Consider the following 25,226-nt stretch of genomic DNA (forward strand, 5'->3'; position numbering starts at 1 on the left):
TTTTCAACCTTGACCCCACGTGGGGTCGCCTGGAATTCAAATGGGGTTGCCTGAAATGTCTAGTAGGCCTAATTGATAAAAAAAATTCTGATAAAAATATTTTTTTAACTAATCATTATTCTTTTTTAAATTATGATTAAAAACACCACACACAATCTTAAACAACTATATTCAATACTTCCACTTTCTCGAATATACAGTAAATCGAGTTCAAATAAAATGCAGCATATAAAAATATCTGAGCTTGAGCAATGAGCATCTTGATTGACGGCCGTGATCACAGGGGTCGTCAGAAAATTGCGATGTCAAAATGGGGTCATCATGAGCCAAAAAAGGTTGGGAACCACTGCTCTACCTTCAATCTGGGCCGGGAACTCAGCTCTGGGTGTCATTTGCTGACTTAGGATCACACAGACCGCAAAAAGGCCTCAGAGCCCAACTGAACAACACCACTCCCCTGCTAAGATGGCTGGGTGAAAGAAAGAAGAAAAAGACATTGGTCAATACATCTCACAGAAACAACTGTGTGAACAACTGGATCAACACAAAGCATTTTTAGAGCTACAAGAGAGCTCAAGAGCTACTACAACGGCAGGAAAACAACTTCAGGGTTTGTGTGCACACTTTGATGGACACTACATACACAAGAATGGATGCCATCTTGAAAGAGTTGCAATAACTGAGAATCAGCTTCCAGTTTACACAAAAGGAGGTGGATGACCTGAAAGCTGCCAGCACCAGTCTGTCATCCAACTGTAAATCAAATGAAATGGACATACACAAGCTGGCTGAATCGATGACCGCAATAAACAACAAAGCAGATGTTCTAATCTAGAAGGCCAGTCCAGATGTCACAATGTGATGATTGATGGCATCAGCTGAGTCTGAAAATGAAAGGTGGTCGGATTCAGAGCAGAAGGTGCTGACTCTCTCCACGGAAAAACTGGACCTGGACCCCCACACCACTGGGATTGAAGGAGTTCAGCGTGATGGAAAAGTATCTACAGCCACGGATGGAACCCATGTGAAATCAAACAAAGAATGATATAAGCTTTGGAGTACACTGAACAGTAGTGTAAGAGACATACAGGCTGAAGATGAGCAGCACGGTGTGTTTGAGTGTGTGTGTGTGTGTGTGTTGCAGAGTGGGTGGTTCACCTGGGAGTAGGCGTGTGTGCGTGCGGAAGTGTGTGTGCGTAAAGGTGGGCACTCACCGGTGACACAGATGAGGGAGAGAGAGAGAGAGAGAGAGTCAGGGTTGGGAGTAGCCGTAATTTTTGTTGACCGCTACTCATTCATTCATTAATCACCCTTTTTTCCTGTTTAATCTGCCAGTCTCATTTTTACATTTATCCATCCTTGCTGCGCTGTGATAGCTCTGTGCTGTTTTGTTTCACAATAAATGCACCAAAAGCATTGTTGGATCTCAGCGTATCTTTATCAAAATCTACTATAGCGCGTCACAAATCTACGTACCTGAGGACCCAACCTCATACTCTCAGCGGCTTTAAAGGTTTGTTTGGAAGCCGCAACATTTTGTCAACAAAAAAGGCGTTTAATGAAAATCATCAAGCCGCATCAAAGAACCAAGTCGTCACGCACCGACTAGCCCGAGAACAAAGGAGCCACAGCTAAGTGCCACACCACGCCATCCATTCACCTGGGAACAGGTAGGCCTGAACCTGTTAATGTTTGTGGATTGAGGAATCCGCTTCGATTGGAATGCATCGTGTCAAATGAGGACAATGTATTAAATGGATACGCTGGTTGCATTGGCGCAATGATGGTGGCGCATATTCTCCGTGCTTTATTGGATTGTGATGTCGGGACTTTGTGGCATATGTGGCGGCTGATGTTGTCTAAAGACCTACTGCTTGTTGAAAATGCTTGGATCGAATCTGCTCTGTCAATGAATTTAAATGCAATGTCTATGGATGGATTTGAATACGCTCTTGAATGAAATGTGATTGTGTTGCTTTATACAAAAATACAATCTAACGAAAATGAGTCAAATAAACGCTGATGCTGAATGTTCAAACATGGAACGTGAAAAGAGGGAAATCAAACTGACGGCCAAAGCTATGGAAAATAAAATCGAACGGTTGCAGCATGAGCGCAAAAGTGCCGTTAATAAAATCAAAGAGCTTATTCCGCAAATAAAAGCGCACATGAAATCAAAAGAAAATGTAACTGAAATCCCCTCACAACTGAATAACTTGAATGCACTGTGTAAAAAGGCCACTGACCTGCACAACGAAGTATTGCAACTTCTTCCTGATGATGAACATAAAAAACAAAAAGAGTGGTTTTCTAGCGTTATGGATTACAGTGATGCATTCAAGGAACAAGTGGAAAAATGGATAAAGGAAAATCCGCATGAAAACTCAAATGAATTACCACTTCAGACAAATACTTCTGAGCAACCAACAAAGGAAATAAATCACGCAGCACAAATTCCTGTCGAAAAAAGCAAGGATTTGTCTGTTGCTGACCCTGTAACGCCGCATTATGTAATAATGACGCATTATGTAATAATGTAATAAATCTTCACGTCATTATGTAATAACGCCGCATTTTGTAATAATCTGCCGCATTTTGTAATAAAAATCTTGAACGCAATATGTAATAAACTTTGCCGCATTTTGTAATAAGTTGTTACATTTTACATCACTTATTACATATTGCGGGTGTTACACTTTTTTATGAAAAAAATGTAATAATTTGGTGCATTATGTAATAAACCACCAAAATGGATGTCTTAATTAGAAAAAAAAAGACATTAGGACCATCAGAATAACACTGACTTTAAGCATACCAGCATGCATGAATCATAAATATGAATTAATTTCTAAAACCAGTAGGACGGTCAAATCTAACTATCTATCTATCTATCTATCCCACTGACCACCTGGGTGCTCCCTGAGGGGCACGCCACCAGATGCGCTTTTCTGCGTGCCGCTCGGCAGGCGCCTCGGCCCCTCAGATGTGTGTGTGTGTGGGTATGTGTATCATGTGTAGCCCGTATGTGTGTGTCGCCTGTGTGAATGTGTGTGTTAAATCTCGCTCGCGCTCTGTTAAGATGAATAAACAAATCGCTGCAGAGCACGAGCCTGGCACAGAGGTGCGCGCTCTGGCGCATCTGGCACAATCTGTTAAAGGAAACTGGCTCCGCTCCGCGGCTATTTCGCGCCGACGTCTATGTTAAGCACATGTTTTTATTGATATTGTAGCGTCCGACCCAAGTAACTATACAACAACATAACACAAACTTTATCAGACAGCTCTCACTTCTTCCTCTGCTCCACCTCACTCACTCACTCACTCACCATGCACACAGGACCCTCAAACTCACCTTTCAGTTGTGCAGTATTATTAATAATGAGCGATGAGTATGTAAAATTAAAAAAAATATTATAAAAAAAACATGACATCATAATACACACATGGCTAGATGAGAGTTAAAAGACCATCATACTTTTTACTGGACCTCAATCGACCAAGGGAAAGTGGTATAATCTGATATTTTAGATCGGAGTTTTGAAAAAAGCGTCAAATCATCCAGCCCTCTCCCTCACGTATTTTACCCGGGCGGCGATGCACCATTCTTGGGGAGCGCTCTGGCAGGGCCCCCTCTCTGGTTCTCCGGGCCTGGAGCTTCTGGGACTGGTTCTCGTTTTACAGCTGCTGCTTACAAATGATGATAATTTTTCAGTAGTAATGTAAATGGATCAGCTGGGCAAATTTTGATAAAATGTTAAATCTGGTGAAAATCAGAGGCAAAATCACTTCCAGCATCATCAGCCCGATGAAATCCCACAGCTCGACGGGTCCATGGCACTGGTCCGACCTCCCATAAGTCCGACAATTCGAAGTAATGAGAGTTCGAACTAATGGGAGGTCCTCATTACTGTAGTTCGAACTGGACTAGTTATTAGTCAAACTCTACATTTTTACCGTTCACTATGCATTTATATCATTATTCATATAGGCTCCACCTGTCAATAAGACACACGTGGAAGAAGAGGTGCAGTTTATTATGTTTCACCAACGAGGAGCTGTCATTACGCACGACTTTTACGCACTGCTGCGCGCTCATTAGTGTCCGTAATTAAACCTTGACACTCATATCAAATCAAACTTACATTACAGACAGGTGGATTGGGTTCTCTCTCTCTCTCTCCCACTCCGAACAGACAGACGGACGCAATCAGGAAGGAAACGGAGGCTGCGCATTGATCCTTTTTTCCTTTCTGGGATCAAACGGATCATGTGCATAACAAGCACTTCATATTAATAACATATAAGGCTCATTATGCTTCCAGCCTGTCTAGCCTCTACCTGGTGTTTTTTACTAAACTTAACCAACACTTTTCTTCATTGCCTGAACCTAACCAAAGCCAAATTTACTTTTCTCTCTCTCTCTCTCAGTCTGCTGTCAGCAGCAGCAGCGGCTGCAGCAGGCTCGCGCCCGTGAAGTGAGCTCAAGCCAGGTTCAGCCGTGCTCGAGCGGAGGGGGGGGCTTTGATTATCAGTTTACACATCTTGATCAGCATTTATGATGGTTGTGCGCGATCTGACATGATCTGGCTCTCTGACTGAATATGGTGATATTCTGGGCCGCGCGTGTATGTGTGTGATGTGCGTAGAGAGAGAGAGAGAGAGAGAGAGAGAGAGAGAGAGAGAGAGAGAGAGAGAGAGAAAGCTGCATGCTCCTATCAATGGAAGAGCTTGTCACAAAGTAGCGATGACAGTTCGAACTAACGGGACCACCCACTGGTTCGACCTCCTATTGGTCCGACTTGTGGTTGATTTTGTCGGAGTAACGGGAGGTCGAACCAATGGGAGGTCGGACCAATGGGCAGTTCCCCAGCTTTGGGGTGGTGGACCCCCCCCAGCTCGCCCCAGCTGCGGCTCCGGGGGCGGTGATCCCAGCCGCCCCTGCCGCTGCTGGAGCAGAGCTGGACCCGGCCTGGAGCTCCAGTCGGACCGTGGTCCATGTCATCCCTCCACAGACGAACATGACCCGGGCGTATTATTGTCGGTGGGCAAGGGGGGGGGGGGGGGGGCGGGGGGGGAGACGCGGAGCGGTTACCATCCGTGTGGGACCCGCTGTCGGAGGAGACCGCTCTGCTCAGCGGGGAGGAGGAGCAGCGTGTATTATTGTTAATGTTTTTTCTCCATTTTGGTGGTTTATTACATAATACACCAAATTATTACATTTTTTTCATAAAAAAATGTAACACCCGCAATATGTAATAAGTGATGCAAAATGTAACAACTTATTACAAAATGCGGCGAAGTTTATTACATATTGCGTTCAAGATTTTTATTACAAAATACGGCAGATTATTACAAAATGCGGCGTTATTACATAATGACGTGAAGATTTATTACATTATTACATAATGCGTCATTATTACATAATGCGGCGTTACAGACCCTCCAGTACTTGTTCCCACTGAACAAGATCCCCAGGATGAACTACAGCCCTGTGACAGCATCTCAAATGCAACCAAGAAATCACGCTCACATCATTCCTCATCCTTGGCTTCACGCTCATCTGCTCGCTTAAAAACGGAAACAAATCTTGCGATTTTGGCAGCAAAACAAAAGGCATTAAAGGAAAAACATGCATTGGATGAAGAGGAGTTAAAGCTACGCAAAAGAAGAGAAGAGCTTTTACTGGAGAATGAAATCGCTGAGGAAATGGCAAAACTAAGTGTTATAAAATCACAAAGCAGTGTTGGCAGTAAATCAAAGTCAAAGGTTTCAGATGGGATGAATTCATACTATGAAAAGACATGCTCAAAACAACAACTTAACATCAATGCTACGGAATTTGTCCCATCACTGCCAGTTAAACTAAAACCCAACGCAATTGAAACCACGCAGACAGTTGTGAAGCCTAAAGTCACTCACTTACCTGACATAAAACATCTCCCAGGTCCTTCTTACATGCTCCAACGTTATCTAGCCACTCCTGAAGATCCTGTGACCAATGTTACACAAACTGATGCATCACAAAACGACAGTGTGCTGGACATAATGAGAAAACAAAATGAAATTTCAACACTCTTGATGCAACAACAATGCCTCTCAGCACTCCCAAAAAGGGAAATTCCCATTTTCGATGGTAACCCACTCAAATACCATTCGTTTATTAAAGCATTTGAAAATGGAGTTGAGCGAAACACCAGCAACAACTGTGACAGACTCTACTTCCTTGAACAATACACCAAAGGGCATGCAAAGGGACTAGTGAGGAGCTGTCAGCACATTGAGTCGAGCAGAGGATATGTGAAGGCAAAGGCTCTATTGAAAGAGCATTATGGCAATGAGCAAAAGGTGGCAGCAGCATACATGGAGAGAGCTTTGTCATGGCCCACTATTAAAACAGAAGATGTGAAAGCCCTCCAGGAGTACGGCCTCTTTCTGCGTGGATGCTGCAACGCTTTGGAGGATGTGCAGTATTTAAATGATCTGGACACACCCACAAACATGGTGGAAATCATCAAAAAACTGCCGTACAAACTCCGAGACCGCTGGAGGTGCGACGCATGTGACCTGCAGGAAAGGTACAACAGGAGAGCAAGGTTTGTGGACATTGCCAACTTTGTTGAAAAACAGGTAAAAATCTTGACAGACCCTGTGTTTGGAAACATTCAGGACACTGTTATAACAACTAAACAAATGAGACACAAACCTCCCCCTCGCTCCAGCATCAGAGGAACCAGCTTCGCTACCACAGTGAATCGTGTGGAGAGAACAGCTCAACCTGCGAATAAAGTTACATACATAAAACCACCAGCTAAGAAGATCTGTCCCTGCTGCACTGGAGGACACACATTGGATGTGTGTGCGCGGTTGGAAAAAATGGCACACAAAGAGAAAATTGACTTCCTGAAGGAAAATGGTGCTTGTTTTCGCTGCCTGTGTATAGGACACATAAGCAAAAATTGCCAAAGGAAGATTTCCTGCTCGAAGTGTGGCCTAAGACATCCAACTGTGCTCCATAAGGATAGTGTGGCAACGGCAGAACCGGCTGAGAGAAGCATCCAGGTTACAGTGGACGACACCTTGGTTTCCAGTGGGCTTACAGGGGCTGGTGAGATGGATTGCAAGCTTCCTATCGTGCCGATCCAAGTGAAGGCGAAGAAGGGCAATAAAATCATTCTCACATACGCCTTTTTGGACCAGGGAAGTACTGCGGTGTTCTGTACTGAGAGTCTGAAGCAGAAGCTCAATTTGTCTGGGAAGAGAGCCAACATTCTTCTCAGGACCATGGGGCAGGAGAAGGTGGTCAGTAGCTACATTGTGCCAGAGCTGGAGGTGGCAGCACTTGAAGATGACAGCTTCATTGAGTTGCCAAAAGCGTACACTCAGTTGTCAATGCCAGTCCACAAAGCAAACATACCCACAAATAAGGATCTGACAAGGTGGCCATATTTAAAACACATCTCCTTACCACAGATTGAGGCTGGAATTGAGTTGCTGATTGGAACGAATGTTCCACGAGCCATGGAACCGCTGGAAGTCATCCGCAGTGAGCACAATGGACCCTACGCTATAAGGACAGTGCTGGGCTGGACGGTAAATGGACCACTGACAGGAAACGGTGGAGAGGCCAATTACTGTGAGCAGCCAGTAACTGTGAACCGTGTGTCCATTGTAAATTTGGATGAACTGTGGCAACAGCAATTTAAGATGGACTTTCCAGAATCTGCTGTGGAGGAACAAGTGGGTCTGTCCAGGGAAGACCTGAGGTTCATGGACATGGTCACAAAGTCAGCCAAACATGTCAATGGTCATTACCAGGTCGCCCTGCCTTTGAAAAATTCAAACATCAGCATGCCAAATAACAGGAAAGTGGTGGAACAGCGTCAAAACCATCTGAAGAGGAGGCTCCAGAGGGATCCAGTGTTTTACAGGGAGTATAACACCTTTATTAACGATCTACTTGGTAAAGGTTATGCTGAAAAGGTTCCTGATGCAGAGCTGGAAAGAAGTGATGGCAGGGTCTGGTATATACCGCACCATGGTGTCTATCACCCGACAAAGGGAAAACTCCGAGTTGTGTTTGATTGTGGTGCCAGTTACAAAGGACAATCTCTGAATGAAGAGCTGTTGCAAGGGCCCGATCTAACCAGCTCACTGATTGGAGTTGTGACCAGGTTCAGGACGGAACCTGTGGTCATCATGGCTGACATAGAAGCTATGTTTCACCAGGTGCAAGTGCCCCCAGATGATGCTGATCTGTTGCGATTCCTCTGGTGGTCACAAGGAGACTTGAACCAAGCACCATGTGAATACAGGATGAAGGTACATCTTTTCGGAGCTACATCCTCCCCTAGCTGTGCCAACTTTGCCCTCAGGAAATGTGCAGAGGATTTTGGACATGAACATAAGGAGGAGACAGTGGACAAGCTGCAGCACTGCTTTTATGTGGATGATTGTTTGGTGGCAGTTGCAACAGAGGAGGAGGCACTGACCCTCTGTCATGAGCTCATGTCTCTGTGCGCTAAAGGGGGATTCTGTTTGACCAAGTGGCACAGTAACAGATCTGAAGTGCTCAAGACCATCCCAGAGCCCCGCAGAGCTAAAGGCATGGAGCAGTTGGACCTGGACCGGGAGTTTGTGCCCATTGAAAGAGTGCTGGGTGTAGAGTGGTGTATCAAGTCAGACACCTTTAAATTCAAAATTGTATGGAAGGACAGACCACTCAACCGCAGAGGCATCCTTTCTACTGTAAGCTCCATTTATGACCCTCTGGGCATGTTAAAGTGAAATTCCGGCGTAAGTGTAAACCATGGTCAAACACACCGTAACACCGAGTTAGACCCCCCCTCGAGAGATCAATTTGCCCGACCGCTACATTCACGAGATCCACCAACTTCAGCAAATACCGCAATATCGCCACACACGGCGCTGTCCGGATCCACTGTCTGACCGCAACCAAAACGCCACCATTTGCCCAAAATAATGCTCAGAACTGCACCAAATGTCATCAATAGTACACACAGGGTCCCAGCACGTAGTACGAGTTGTCAAACATCTGCTAGCTTTGCCTGTTTTCTTTAGCAAGGAGATGCAACTCAACTCACCTACTTCTCCTCCGGGAGCCGCTCGTTGGTGAGGAAGCCCTGACGAGTCGATCACCGAGTGCACCGGAGTTCCGCAGCTCTTAAAAATGCTCATTTGCGCCTATATCGTGGCCAGCACTCGATAATAATAGTTATAAAGTGATATGCAAGATAAAAAAAAAAAAAACTCTGATTGTATTTCCATGAGGTAATTGTTGATTGAGCTGCGGAACTCCGGTGCACTCGGTGATCGACTCGTCAGGGCTTCCACACCAACAAGCGGCTCCCGGAGGAGAAGTAGGTGAGTTGAGTTGCATCTCCTTGCTAAAGAAAACAGGCAAAGCTAGCAGATGTTTGACAACTCGTACTACGTGCTGGGACCCTGTGTGTACTATTGATGACATTTGGTGCAGTTCTGAGCATTATTTTGGGCAAATGGTGGCGTTTTGGTTGCGGTCAGACAGTGGATCCGGACAGCGCCGTGTGTGGCGATATTGCGGTATTTGCTGAAGTTGGTGGATCTCGTGAATGTAGCGGTCGGGCAAATTGATCTCTCGAGGCTGGGTCTAACTCGGTGTTACGGTGTGTTTGACCATGGTTTACACTTACGCCGGAATTTCACTTTAAGTCCCCTTGTTCTGACAGCAAAAAGGATCTTGAGGGATTTGTGCAGAAGAGGAGTTGGTTGGGATGATCCCATACCAGAGACTGTCTCCAAAGAGTGGCTTAAGTGGGTGCAAGGGCTCCACCTACTGGACAACTTTGAGCTGCCCAGATGTCTAAAACCTCTGGAGTTTGGAGATGTTATTACTGCGCAACTACACCATTTCTGCGATGCTTCTGAGGAAGGCTATGGTACAGTCACTTACCTGCTGTTACAGAATGAGCACCTCCAAATGCACAGTGCTTTCATTATGGGAAAGGCTCGTGTTGCCCCGCTGAAGACAGTTACAATTCCAAGAATGGAACTGATTGCTGCAACAATGGCCAGTCGCATGGATGTCCTGTGGAAGAAAGAACTACACATGAGTCTTCAGGAATCTGTGTTTTGGACTGATAGTGCTTCTGTGCTGAAATACATTAACAACGAAAGCTCCAGATTTAAGGTGTTTGTTGCCAATCGTGTTTCGGAGATCCTGAAATCATCTCACCCTGCTCAGTGGAGATACGTGGATACAGCTTCAAATCCAGCAGACGCAGCATCCAGAGGGCTCAAAGTGGAGGCATTTCTGAAGGACAGACTCTGGTTAACAGGACCGCCGTTTCTTTGCCAACCTGAAACGGAATGGCCTGTGAACCCTGAGCCTGTGAGTCATCTCCCTCAGGACGATCCAGAGGTGAAGAAAACTGCTGTTGTCAATGCTGTACAAGCTGAAGAGGATCCCACTACTCACCTGATCCATCATTATTCCTCGTGGATCCGATTGAAGAAAGCTGTGGCGTGGTGGCTGAAATACAAGGAATGGTTGTGGTCCTGTATCAGGAAGAGAAAAAGGCTAATAGCCAATCAGAGTGAAGAGAGCATGCAGCAACAGAGAATGTTGGAGCAGGAAAGGTGCACATTTAAAGGTGCAGCTGTCCTTGGTGCTCCTACAGTGGAGGACATTGACAAGGCTGAACTGGCCATAATTCAGTTTTGCCAGAAGAGAAAGTTTTTTGAGGAGCTCTCATGTCTGGAAAAGGGACAAAATGTCAAGAAAAATAGTCACCTGTACAAGTTGTGTCCAAGGCTGGAGGATGGAGTCTTGCGTGTGGGAGGACGGCTTAGCAAAGCAGCACTGCCTTTGGAGTCTAAGCATCCTATCATTCTGGCAAAAGACCTTCATATTTCTACCCTGTTGCTGAGAAATATACATCAAGAGGTAGGACACAGTGGCCGCAACCACATGTTGTCCAAGCTCAGGGAGAAATACTGGATGACAGGAGCAAGTACTGCCATTAGGAGAGTTCTGTCGAAGTGCACCATCTGCAGAAGACTTAATGCCACTCCAGTTTGCCAGCAGATGGCAGACTTGCCCACAGACCGACTCAAGCCTGATGAACCTCCATTCACTTGTGTAGGGGTTGATTATTTTGGACCCATCGAAGTGAGGAGCAGGAGGAGTACAGTGAAGAGGTATGGTGTCCTATTTACCTGTCTTGTATTGAGAGCTATTCACATCGAGGTGGCACCTTCTCTGGACACTGACTCCTTCATAAATGCACTAAGGCGTTTTATAGCCAGAAGAGGACAGGTCCGCGAGCTGCGCTCTGATAATGGGACAAATTTTGTGGGTGCAGAACGTGAGCTAAAAACAACGATTGCGCAGTGGAACCAGGCACAGGTGCATGATGTGTTACTCCAAAAGGGCATTAAGTGGACGTTCAACCCCCCTGCTGGATCACATCATGGAGGAGTGTGGGAAAGGCTTATTAGATCGGTGAGGAAAGTCCTGAACTCCACTCTCAAAGTACAACGCTTGGATGAGGAGGGACTCCACACAGTTCTTTGCGAAGTGGAAGCCATTATTAACAGCAGGCCCATCACCAAGGCCTCCACAGATCCTAACGACCTGGAAGCACTGACGCCGAACCATCTGTTACTGCTTAAAAACCAGCCTTCATTACCACCTGGAGAGTTCCAAGCAGCAGACCTGTACGCACAAAGAAGATGGAGACAAGTCCAGTACATATCTGATCTGTTCTGGAAGCGCTGGACAAAGGAGTACCTGCCTCTGTTACAGGAACGACAGAGATGGACTGGGGTCCAGAGAAACCTTGTCGCAGGAGATCTAGTTTTGCTTATGGACAGTACTGCACCTCGTAATTCTTGGGTTATGGGACGTGTCTTGCAAACTTTTCCGGATCGCAAGGGATTTGTGCGTCAAATTCGGATTAAGACAAGAACCAGTTGCTTGGACAGACCCATATCCAAGGTGTGTTTGTTGCTGGAGAAGGAGGAGGCAGCATGAGGACGTTGCTGACCTCTATATGGACTTTGTGTTTTCGGACGTCAGATGGACTTTCTTTGCACTAATCGGTCATGACGACCAGAAGAAGGAATATTCGTTGTAATGACTTTTTCATGGACTTGAGCAATTTATTAGACATTTTTGCATTATCGTTGAAATTGATATGATGATTTATTATGTCTCCTATTGTGTTTGAAATGTGAATTATTATGTGAGACCTAATAATTAGGGGCTGGTGTGTAAGAGACATACAGGCTGAAGATGAGCAGCACGGTGTGTTTGAGTGTGTGTGTGTGTGTGTGTGTGTTGCAGAGTGGGTGGTTCACCTGGGAGTAGGCGTGTGTGCGTGTGGAAGTGTGTGTGCGTAAAGGTGGGCACTCACCGGTGACACAGATGAGGGAGAGAGAGAGAGAGAGAGAGAGAGAGAGAGAGAGAGAGAGAGTCAGGGTTGGGAGTAGCCGTAATTTTTGTTGACCGCTACTCATTCATTCATTAATCACCCTTTTTTCCTGTTTAATCTGCCAGTCTCATTTTTACGTTTATCCACCCTTGCTGCGCTGTGATAGCTCTGTGCTGTTTTGTTTCACAATAAATGCACCAAAAGCATTGTTGGATCTCAGCGTATCTTTATCAAAATCTACTATAGCGCGTCACAAATCTACGTACCTGAGGACCCAACCTCATACTCTCAGCGGCTTTAAAGGTTTGTTTGGAAGCCGCAACAAGTAGAATGGGCCGAAATCAATCTCCACAACCAACTTATATAGGTACCTTAATCACTAAACCCAAAGAAATTGCAAACCATTTGAATGACTATTTTAGAAGTAAGGTATGTAAATTAAGGAAAGAACAGTTTATCCATCATGAACATAGAAAATATATATGAATATGTATGTTTAGATGTACTGTTTTTAAATGTGGACCCCAGGAAGACTAGCGGTGCTTTAGAGCACAGCTAATGGGGATCCGATTCCTAACAAATAAATAAACACTATACAGTACCTGCACTGGAGAGCCATGATGAGCAGTAATTAGCTCGTGGACCACAGAGAGTCTGTGTGTACTAAGCTCGCTGTTCGCTGCCTATGGGGCTGGCGTCCAGTGTTTATGCTAATGGAGTGATTACTCAGCTGTGGTGTAGCGTGAAGCGTGGACTTTGTGTCATACAGCGACAACATCTCACTCCATCACCGAGACAGAACAACAAGCTAATGGGACTCGGAAGAGAGAGTGGGGGAGTGAAAAAAAAGCTGCTTTGGTGTGAATTCACGTCCATCAGTTATATAATAACACTGTTATATATGTTTTAGGTGCTTAGCACAGGAATACTTAGCTCAGTTCACCTGAAAGAGAGCTCATGTAGCATTTAAACAATATGTTACAAAGCAACAATTGAGGTTAGCTTGTGCTTGCAGTTGGTTGCACAGTTATTGCACAGTGTCATTAATATTCAACTCTTCAAGTTTTATGCCTGTTTATGAACCTATAAGTTTTGATACTATAAGGAATCTGAAGTTTGATATAAAAATAAGAAGAATCAGTAACAGGACTGCAATTAACAATTATTTTCATTATCACATATTCTTGCAAGTTTTGTTATTATCATTATTATTTTTTGACTTATCAAGCAATTGATTGGGCTATAAAGAAAATACCTATCACAATATGTTAAAGCAGAGATGACAATTGATCAACAACTTATTATATATAAGACTAAGCAAAGCACCAAATCCTCACATTTGGGAGACATCAGATTATGAAATGGTTAAATAGAGACCATGATGTTTTAGGATAATGAAGCCTATGGAGGGCACTGTTCTTTTTTGTTATCTTTATTGTTTCTATAAATATGATATTGAAATGGATTAAACATATTATTCATTGTCACATCGTTATTGTACTGTGTTTAAAATAAAACTTCACAAGCTGAGTTTAGAGAGAACGGTACCGCAGCAGCACTGACATGTTTAAACTGACTGCATTACTGTGACAAGTTTAAGGGAGAAACACATTACAACAATGCACACCCATTATACAGTGTATAAACATTTACTCACAGTAGCTCCAACACATTGGAGCTTTTTATTACACGGTGCAGTTGTAACAAATTGGACCTGAAGCCAGATATCCCACATGGGAACACAAACAGCTACAGTAATGGTCAGCCAAAGGTGAAGTCCTCTGAGCCGAGATAGCGCAGCCACACATGCATCATAGCTGTCTGCAGCGCTGCTTTAAAATGGTGGCAGTGCGCCCTGTGGATTTATCCATCTCTGATGATTGATGGCTCTATAATACAGGTCCATTAGCCGGGGATACAGGCCCCTGCTCAGGTGTGTAAAGACTTCGCTTTTCATTTCACACTCAGGAGCAGGTGACGTGGTGCTGACTCAGTCACCTTGATGCTTAGGATTTGACTGTGGTTTTGGCCAAATATCAGTAAGCAGTGGTGCAGCAATCTGGTGCATTTACATATTGAGTAAGTTGCCATTTAAAGGTGTCAGGTCTATAACTTGTAATACTGGGAAAGTATCAAAATATCAGTCCACAGAGAAATGCACACAGACAGTTTTCAGAAACTGAGCCTTAAAATGAGCTGTCAGGACCTCTGTGACTTTGTGATGTCACAATAAGGCAGCCACCTTTCTCAGCCCCGCCCCACTGGACCAACCATCCAATCCGATCCTTCAGAAGTTGGTCTGTCTGAGTGTTTTTTAATGTTTTCTCAACTTCAACAAAAGGGAGGACAAAATATTCATACTAGTTCCTCACTGCGAGGCAACCTTTACATCAGGAAAACACAATTATCTGACCAAATTATGTATGATGATATTGACAATTATATTCTATGCAAATGTATCTTTTTCTCTTTTTTTTTAACCAGCCTTTTATATGCTATTATTCTGTTTATATAATTCTTATCTTTGCATGTTGGAACAAATCAGTATTTATTTTTTCTTTTCTTGTTCTTTCTTGATTCTGTGTGTTGTATGCTATAAAAAAAATCAATTATTAAATCAATTTACACAGAATAAAAATATCTGCACCATGAAAGAGACAAGAAGCAGCCAAATTAATCAGCTACATTATTTAGTATTATAGCCCTGTAGTTCATAGTGAAGAAAAAAATAGATTAGAGTTATGAGATTGAGGATGATAAAAAAAAAAAACACAAGGTGGAATATAAGAGTCTGTATAAAAGACAGTATTAAAGGAGCCTCATCTTTGTACTGTGTTGAAAGCCTGCTGGCCTTGGTTCAAGGTCTGCTGCTGCTGCTGCTGCTGCTGCTGTGGATGTGGATGTGGATGTGGATGTGGATGTGGATGTGGTGTGATCATCACTGCTGATGTCTCCACTAAGACGTCTCCTCGGCAGCGCCCACCCCTCACTGCAGGGTGGGCAGCTTCCCCGCATGCGAGGCTGGAGGTTGATGAGCACATTGTGCTGGGGTTGGGGGGTGGGAGTGGCGGGTGGGGGTGAGGGGGAGACTCCCCAGCAGCGTCTCTGTGTGTGCAGCCACTGTTACTTCTGTTTATGTTTGCACATTTTCCTCAGCCAGTCGGTCGTAATCCTGCTGCCTCTCCGGTTCACTATCTCCCTCTCTCACCCTCTCTCTCTCTGTGTGTTGAGTAAGTGGGTGGGCGGTTTTACTGCCCCTCTAACCCAGCAGCCACTGGCTTGTGGCTAATAAGGATGAGGGGTGAGGGAGAGAGGAAGGAGATGACTCCCGTGATAGTGATGGTATGAGACTGATCTGCAGCCTGAGGCGCTGTGGTGATGGGGGGGGGGGGTCAAGACACCAACTGAGTCCCAGAAGTACACACACAAACACACACACACACACACACACACACACACCGTACAAAAACATTATAACCAGTAATTTTAAGGAATCGCCAAGAAACATCTTTACAAACCAGAATATCCTGGACCAGACATACAGACTGAAGGAAAGATGTAAATAACTGCAGCTTATAATATTATAATGTGAATTATCACCTTTCAATCACATGCAAATGATATGGCCACTGATCACCTATGGGAGATTTTGAATAGACTCAATAATAAACAGCAGTATCCACTGCCATCATTTAAGATAAGATAAGGTAAGATAAGATAATCCTTTATTCTTCCCACAATAGGGACATTTACAGGGTTGCAGCAGCAGACAACAGCAAAGAAGTATATAGCAATAGCAGTAAAAAAGAAAGCAGTATTTGTAATAGAGTAGAAGAAAAATAAATACCGGAAAGAAAAAATATACACAAATTACAGTTTTGTGCTGAGAACAGCTCTTGTTGTGGAGTCTGACAGCTGCAGGGAGGAAGGACTTGCAATAACACAAGTTTAGTTAAACACTCGGTGAGGAAGGGAATATTGTTTAGATTATGTAACATATTTTCCCAAAATGTTGAGATTTATTGAACAGCTCATAACCCAGGAAAAGATGGAGAGGAGATGATTACAGCTTCAGATTCACATTTTGCCTTAACTTGTATTTTGAGTCTCTCTGTTGTCAGAAGTGCAACAGACTTCCAACCCATAGAGGTCAGTGTAGCAAAGCAACGTCTTCACTCAAGGTTTAGTAGCTTTTCTACAAGAGTGCAGACAGAAGGGGAAAACGCCTCTGACATTCAAATTCATATTTACTCCAGATTAAATAAATAAGTTGTTATATTTGAATTGTTTCGATAAGTAAAGCCATAGTCTTCTATCCTCATCTACCACTTCTCACTACAAGCTGCAATATCTTGCCAAAGGGCACTTCGGCATGCAGGAAGAGCAGGGCATTGAACCACTGACCTTCTGATTGGAGGACAACCTGCTGTACCTCCTGAACCACAACCTCCGCTGCAAAAAACACACACTTTCTTTCTGAACCCTCCCCATGAGACGGTTCTTCGTCTTTAATCTCTTACCCTTTGATCCTGTATGGAGAGGAGTCACATGACACAGCAACACACACACACACACACACACACACACTGCTTCATCTCTTTGGTTTTAAGAAACAGGCTCTTATTATGTCCTGCATCTATTTGCACTTTTTTGCATTTAATTGTTGGACCTGTCAAACTGCACATTATAAATTATTATTATTTTACCTCTTGGATGTTGAGATTAATCCGTGTCACATCAACAAATTTCACCAATACAGTACATGTCATTTAAATCTCTACTAGCAGCAAATAACTCCCACCCTCTGTGTCCTGTTGCCGCTCCAGGGCTCAGCTGATTCCTACACAAGCCGACCATCAGACTCGGATGTGTCCCTGGAGGAGGAAAAGGAGGGCGGCCGGCAGGAGAAGGAGCAGCAGGCCACTGTTCAGCTCGAGAGGGCAAAGGTCAGTTGCACTGGGAACTAGTACTGTATCTACTCTCTATTGACAATAAAGCTTCATACTGCACTGTATATCACACAAAGAGAACTTGAACACACGTAATCTCATCGCACAAGTTAAGATACAAGATTCAATACTGCTGCACTAGTGGCTGTCTAAAGGTTGTCAAAGTGCGTATAGAGATCTGACACTCTCACCACACCCAGAGCTGGGAATCAAACTCACAACCTGAGAGGCAACAGTGCCAACCACAGCGCCACCATGCCACACAGCACAAGTGTTACTGTTGATGTTAACCATGATCTATTCTAAGTAAAGTCCCAGACAGTGAAGTCATAACAGTTAGTGAGTTACCAGTGAGTTAACATGCAATTTAGCAGCCAACGCTGAAACTAAAGCAGCTGCGTGTCGTTCAGTCATGATTCATTTTCTCATTTTCTCATTTACACTTGTGGTTTTCTCACTGTGACGTGAGGAGGAAAAGCCTCTGGTTACAGATCAGCAGCAATGTGATGAAACATTTCTTATTCTGGTCATTTTCTCTCAGTGAAACTGAAATATTAGTTATATTAGAGGTAGGACGCATTGTCAAAGTATAGGATGTTAAAGTTAATGTGATACATAATGCAAATTGTTTTTTAACGCATGCTCTGTTACAGCTAAATTGTCTCTTCTAAGTTTCAACTTCGTGCATATTTCCAGGGTTGATATTTGTCCTTGTTTGTGGTTAATGTATCATTAAGTTAACTGTGCATAATGAAGCATATCTTTCCTTTATGTAACACTCGTTTATACAATATTTCTTTATGGCACATTTTCGATTAATCTACTGTGACTAACAACAATAACAGTTTATATATTGGAATATAATCAAGATGTAAAAGTTAATCAGTTGTAGACATAAAAGGTTTAATTAAAGCCAAAATAGTACAAGAAAAGATAAGTAAAACCCACCAAAAATCTCCTTATCATTATCTAGTTTACTGTATTATTGATCATAGTACAAAAAATACAAACAACAAGGTGACGAATGATAAAGATATATAAGATGTGATGTGTTTGAAGGAGCTTATCTTTGGATTGAGCTCCTCTGCTGCCATGTGCTGTGTTAGCGGTGTGATAACCACTGCTGATGTCTGGCGGCCACCTTCATCAGACAGGAGGTCTGAAATAGCATCTCTGTAGCACCACCACCGCCCCTCACTGCAGGCTCGCCGCATGTGTGAAGCTGATGCAGGGCTGCTGTTAGTAATTCTAGGGCCCCTGAGAGAAAACACTGAAGTGCCTCCTGACTTTTCATTGCCACATTTTTCATAGATTATGTATTATCTTTAACTTCCCTGTCGTTCTGATTTAATAGTACTTCTTTAATAGTACTATGTCTCATTAAACTTTTTTTTTTCAAAGCTGTTCTTGCTATAATGTAATTTGAAAACATAATGTAGCATTAGAGTAGGGATATAATAGCATCCTGTATCGATTCAGTAAGAGACGCTACTGTTTTAGACAATTCATGTGTAATTACTGTGTCATATCTGTGTAATAACATAATAATAATAACAATATTAATAATAATAATAACTTTATTTCTATAGCACTTATCGAAATTAAAACTACAAAGTGCTTCACATTTAAAACAATAATACACAAATAGAGCAATAACAATTTAAAAAGAGTACAATAACATCAGCAGCAAATACGATACAATCAAGTTACAGTAGGAAGAGGGAAGGCCAATTGATAAAAGTGAGTTTTAAGAAGGGATTTAAAAGAAGATACTGAGGTTGCCTGCCTGAGATCCAAGGGGAGAGAGTTTCAAAGTTGGGGAGCACGGACTACAAAGGCCCGGTGCTCTCCAGCCTGGGAGGCTGCAATAAACTGGGGGTATTTGTGGGCCCTGCTGGGCTGTGGGCCCCTAGAATTGCCATCACTTTCTTACCTCATGCAACGGCCCTGGGCTGAAGCATTGATGAGCACATCGGTGCTGCAATGACTCTCCCTTGTAGGGAAACTCACTAGTGTATCTCCATGTGTACACTACTGCTTCTGCATCTGTTAGAAACAGTTGAATTTCCACATTATTGTGTAATCTATGCTTTAATCTATGTCACCTTTACCCATTATATTCTTCCTTTGCTGTTTTATTGCTCTTACAGTATGACTTTTTTTTCGCCCTGTCTGCCTTTCAGACCAAAGCGGTGGCTTTTGCTGTGAGGACCAATGTCAGCTACTGTGGTGCGTTGGATGAGGATGTTCCTGTGGCTGGCACCGCCGTCTCCTTTGATGCCAAGGACTTCCTCCACATCAAAGAGGTACAATTCAGTCGCCATCCAGTAACGCTAAAACCTGTGGCGCCGTGCGGAGGATTTAATTTAGTTCACTCACATTCGCTTTGTAAATCGCATGAGCACATCTGCTTTTGTGTGTTTCTGTGTATCTAATCAACTTTTTTTTTTCATGGGGTTGGACCATGTTACCAAAACTGTTCTTTCACTACCAAAGACAACGCTCTTTTGTGATTGGCTGGCAGCCCTCCACTAATATAATATGCTTTAGCTCCAGCCAACAGCTTAAGTGTTTAAAATTGTGTAAAAACATGGACTGAGCTGCAGGTAACCATGGCAACATCACAAAACTAGTTATCCAAACCAGACAGATAAAGAAAGTGGCTGCAACCAAACTCATAAGAGAGAAAACTGTCTCACCCCTGAATTTAACCTTCCAAATTAGATTATCTTCATCAGTAGACTACAGTATATAGAGTTTGTCCATTTGTTATACAACCTGTTATACAACAAATTTCTAACATCTTGAAGCACTATAGTGATTTATCTTTTTCCAGTATAGAAAATAATGAATCTAACAGTGGAAGAGTCACTCTGCCTGGTGTTATTTGACTCCATGAGTGAGGATGCTTTTAAAGATGAAGAGATCTGTTTTACTTGTTTGACCTCATTCAGAATGAAAAAGATCAGATCAATATCTGAGTGTTAGTAGTTATTAGTGTTATGGAAGGCATGCAACACATCCGGTCCATAACACTTGCAAAATTGGAGAAGCTAAGGACCAAAAAATATAGAGAGGAACATAACAAGATGAAACAATCGCTCACAAAGCTGGAGTCATCAATGGACGAGCTGAAACCTGGAGTATTTTTACATTTAAAACAGCATCAGTTCTTCTCAGTGCACTTGCACTTTTCAAAGGCAGGTAGTTATCCTCAAGCGTCTTGGAGAATTTTCCACAAATCTTCTATGGATTCAAGCTGTCTCAGCATCTACTGTCTCTTCATATGATCTCAGACTGCATGATATTGAGATCAGAGCTCTGTGTGGGGGAGACCACCTGCTGCAGGACTCCTCGTTCTTCATGTTTTCATCCTCTATGACTCTGGCAGCTTCATGTTTGAGCTCGTTGTCCTGCTGCAGCATGATGATGATGCTTCTGGATGATGCATGAGAACCTGAACATCTAAATAATATAGTCAAGAGAATTTGTTAGGATAATAAATGTTGATTTTGACTGGAAACCAATTGTATTTTAATGAAAAGAAACTGATTTTCAGTCACAAATCAGCCAAACATTTCTGAGACCAACCATTTTTTTTAAATATTATATATGTAGGCTCTTCTTCTTGATTCTGTATCTAGTTGCATGATGAGGGTATGAGATAATGCAGAACCAGGTTGGAATACAGTGAATGAATGTGAGTTTTTAGGATCAGATTGTAAATCTATTGCTAATTCTACAGTATTAAAATAGTTATTACCAGGCATGTTGCAGAATATTTAGAAATCCTGATAATTTATCCCTTTTTTTATTCTTTATTTTATAGAAGTACAACAACGACTGGTGGATCGGCCGCCTGGTGAAGGAAGGCTGCGACATCGGCTTCATCCCGAGCCCCCTGAAGCTGGAAAACATCCGACTCCAGCAGGAGCAGAAGAGAGGACGCTTCCATGGGTGAGTGGAGAGGGAGGAGGACTGGGAGGTGAGAGGAATCAGCAGCGTAGACACATGGATCAGGAGGGATAAAGAGAGTTTGATGGAGGGTTTTTCTGAGGGGAGAGAGCCACTAGAGCCTGGCAGATAGGGAGGAAGTCAGGTGGATGAAAGCCAAGCGGTGCTGTGTGGTCCAGGCGCTCAGAGGTGCGCCTGGGTCGCAGCCACCGCAGAATTTTCCATCAGATGGGGCGATGTGTTACATCCTCCAAGGTGATTAGAGATGCTGAGCGCCATTATCTCTCCTCACTTACAACACGGAAAAAAAGACCTCTCACCTCGAGAGATTTCATTAAAGCTATTAGATTTATATTGCAAAATACAGTTTGTCTTCTCCCATAGCCTTTACAGTAATATAGGGAAATGTTTTTTTAAATTTATGACTTAATTTAATTAATCTAATGTTTTTTATGTCAGTTTTCCTTTCATGTGTTTGTTTATTTCGACCTCTTTGAGTTCAACGACCACAACACTGATATGGAAGTAACATAAAAACATGGTCACTGCTCCAGTTAGTTACTTCCAATCCTGCTAAATGTTTTTTTTCTGTTTTCATGTGTTGCCTTAAGGACACTCATCTGTTCTCCAGGGGGTTGTTGAAGACGTCTTTCTTTCTTTCTTTCTTTCTTTCTTTCTTTCTTTCTTTCTTTCTTTCTTTCTTTCTTTCTTTCTTTCTTTCTTTCTTTCTTTCTGTGTTTTACTTGAACACTTGTCTCTCTCTGCTCTCTGTTGTCACACTAGCAGTAAATCCAGTGGGAACTCCTCCTCCAGTCTTGGGGAAATGGTGTCGGGCACATTCAAGCCAAACCCCAACTCTGCAGGTTCGTCCCAAAGACACACAAGTCTTCTGAGAGAAAACACTGACATCAGATGCTCAGAGGGAGTTGTATGTGTGAGGAGTGTTTGTTTTTTAGTCCCACTTACTCACTTGATCATTTCTTTCTCTTTCTTTCAGGGAAGCAGAAACAGAAAGTGGTGAGTATGGGGACTTATTTACATTTCCATTCATGTTCTGATTCTACTTTAACGCCTAATAATGATCATAATAGTATTAAGTGTGAAAAGCACAGATTGATTATAAGACATCTATATTTACTGATGAAAAAATATTTGTTCACAACTTTATCTCTGTGAAGGTAAATTAAGTCCTGTATAGTTTATTATTATGGAGAGTGTATCTTTTACTTGATTTAGCATTTATTCATATTTGTTTTGTATTATGTTTTTGTCAGATGTTAGTCAGTTGAATAGCAGTGAACAGATAATGAAAAGTGACACAAATTTAATTTTGTGGGAACCATATCAGAAACTTATATTCCTTCTTAAATTAACGTTTCTTCTAGCTTGTCACATCAGATTTTAAACAAATATTGTGTATTATTACAAATTATTATTATTATTTTTCATGGAAGAAAATTTAAAGTAACTAAAGACAGACTGGAAGAAGAACACTTGGAGACACTTGCTAATAAAGTCAAAGTGTGACTGTAGCTGTGTGCTCCCGTCCCTCCAGGCTGAACACATCCCTCCCTATGACGTGGTTCCCTCCATGAGGCCGGTTGTCCTGGTGGGACCGTCCCTGAAAGGTTATGAGGTAGGACGACGCGCCACTGCTCCTCAAGGCAGATTACTCAGCCTCTGCTTCACAGCCGAAAGTGAAATCTAGTCATCCTTGCATTACTTAGCCTCTACAGATGATAATGGAAATATACCACTTTATAATTGATGCCCTTATATATACATTATAAAGGTATTTCACAATTACTCTTTTTTTTAAAGTATATTTTTGGGCTTTTTTCCTTTAATTGATAGTATAGTCGAGAGAGAGACAGGAAATGGGAGGCAGAGAGAGGGGGAATGACATGCAGCAAAGGACCACCTGAGTCGGGATTCGATACAGGGCCGGCTATGGGGCGCCTGCTCTACCAACTGAATTAAACGATTCCCCCCTGCAATTACTTTCTGAAGCCAATGAGTGCGCTTTTATTGTGAAATCGAAGCACAAAGATTGTTTGCATGTAGAAAATGAGGATTGGGTTCACAGTTTATTGTAGTGTACCGGTATATGATTTACACTTTAAAATATTAAAACATTTGGCTAAAATAACCACGACAGACCCTGGCAGCCTCTGGCCATGGATGGCACACAAAATAAACTTTTAGCTACATCTGATGCAATATATTTGTTGTGCACTTTCTCTGTTGAATAAACAATAAGCAGTGAAATAATAATAATAATAATACAAAAAGAAATTCATAGTAACAGTTGCAGCCATTATGGGCCAGGCTGAGTTGTACCTTGTGTTGCATCGTGTCTTCAGGCTCTGGCTAATACAAAGAGATAAAACGCATTAAAACTGAAAGTTGCCATTGATAATCAGTCACTATTGGGAACCACAGGACAAAACAATAAAGGAGGCCAAGGAGGAGATGGTGGGAGGTGGGAGCCCGGGAGTCAGTTGTCATGGAATCACAGTCCATGCCTCCCATTCTAGTGTTGCCGTGGTAACAACCTTCTGGGTAAACTGCGTCAGTCTGAGAAAAAAGAAAAAAAAAGTGAAGCATGGATTGATATTAGAAGCAGAGAATAATGTGCACTGTGCTCAAGGTTGTTTTTTTTACTAAATGTTTTTTTTGTTTGTTTTTTTTACCTTTATTGGTCACTTCGGCGCTGGAAAGCTCATGATCGACCATGTGAGCGGTGCAACCAGTAAGGGTGTAGTTCCCTTTATTAATCATAGGGGTGGTGAATAAGTGTTGTGTGTTATAAGTGTTATGTCAAGCTGATGTCAGCACTGGAAGAAGTCTTTTACCCAAGCAAATATTTAATTTAGCACAGCCACACATTCTCCAAACATTGTAAACGTGAAGGTTGCATATTGTATAAAGTGACTTTTCTATTTGTTTTTTTTTGTGATTATGGACCAGGTTTAGATTCTGTGAAGTGTTAAGTGCTCAGTCCACAGACAAATGTACACAGTTTGTATTCAGAAACTGAGCCTTAAATGAGCTGCTAGGACTTCTGTGACTTTGTGATGTCACAACAAATCAGTCACTGCTCTGCGCACCTGTACCCACCATCCAACCATGCAGTATTTAGTTTTTCTGAGTGTTTTAAAACTACACTGAGATGGTTTTTGGTTCCTAAAAAACACAAATATATCTTGTAATTGACAAACACTAAAAGTAAAACTCAACAAAGGTGGAACATGTGGGACTAAGTTTAAATACAGAAGTGTTGCCACCCACTATATGCAGCACAATGACCTGTGGCATTGTTATATAATTACAATACACAGTATTCAACAGCTATACTGTATATTTATACAAGTGGCATTTTAATGTTGCAGCTGTTTGAGCTACTTTTTACACTGTTAGTGATTTTAATCAATCAATAACAGTGCATCACATTTTATAAATGCAAAACAAGTCAACTGTAGTAGAGTAGGAGTATAAAACAGCATGCAGCTTGAGTAACTGCTGCTGTGTAGTTGTAAACTAATCACCTTTTGATCCACAAAGCCACTGCACGTTTTAATAGCACTATTTTTTCTTTTCATTTGACAACCGCTCTGTGTTTCAGCTCAAAGGACATGAAGCCGCTGTCAAGCCGCTGTCACTGTCAGGCTCATTCCAACTAATCAGAGTGACAGCTGGCGCAGCTAAACGCAGTGCTTTGCCCGTTTAGATTCATGCATCTGTGGATTTGTCGCCTCGAGTCAAACTGGACGACGGACCGACTTGTCTTTAAGGATGACTTTTCTGAACAGAAGCGACTCCTTCATCTTGACTTTTTCTATTTCAGTTCAAGGCCTCGAAGTGGCAACTCTTATTCATCAGCCGGAGCTCA

At 42.7% G+C, this 25,226-nt stretch overlaps 1 protein-coding gene across 4 annotated transcripts in view; it reads left to right on the forward strand.

Annotated features, from left to right (window-relative positions):
* The window catches only part of cacnb4a (calcium channel, voltage-dependent, beta 4a subunit), a 53,547-nt gene that overhangs the window by 23,020 nt on the left and 5,301 nt on the right, over nucleotides 1–25,226 (forward strand). For 2 of the 4 annotated variants that reach the window (XM_085764768.1, XM_085764770.1), the window contains 6 exons: nucleotides 17,258–17,377; nucleotides 19,564–19,686; nucleotides 21,210–21,337; nucleotides 22,118–22,197; nucleotides 22,332–22,351; nucleotides 22,890–22,970. In XM_085764768.1, coding sequence (XP_085620894.1) covers nucleotides 17,258–17,377; nucleotides 19,564–19,686; nucleotides 21,210–21,337; nucleotides 22,118–22,197; nucleotides 22,332–22,351; nucleotides 22,890–22,970 — 552 coding nt within the window. The remainder of the gene's footprint in view (nucleotides 1–17,257; nucleotides 17,378–19,563; nucleotides 19,687–21,209; nucleotides 21,338–22,117; nucleotides 22,198–22,331; nucleotides 22,352–22,889; nucleotides 22,971–25,226) is intronic. The other 2 variants (XM_085764769.1, XM_085764771.1) reach the window with 1 other exon arrangement.

Source organism: Trachurus japonicus, chromosome 21 (assembly GCF_045865225.1).
Source record: "Trachurus japonicus isolate A0001 chromosome 21, Traja_1.0".
NCBI classification, from domain to species: domain Eukaryota; kingdom Metazoa; phylum Chordata; class Actinopteri; order Carangiformes; family Carangidae; genus Trachurus; species Trachurus japonicus.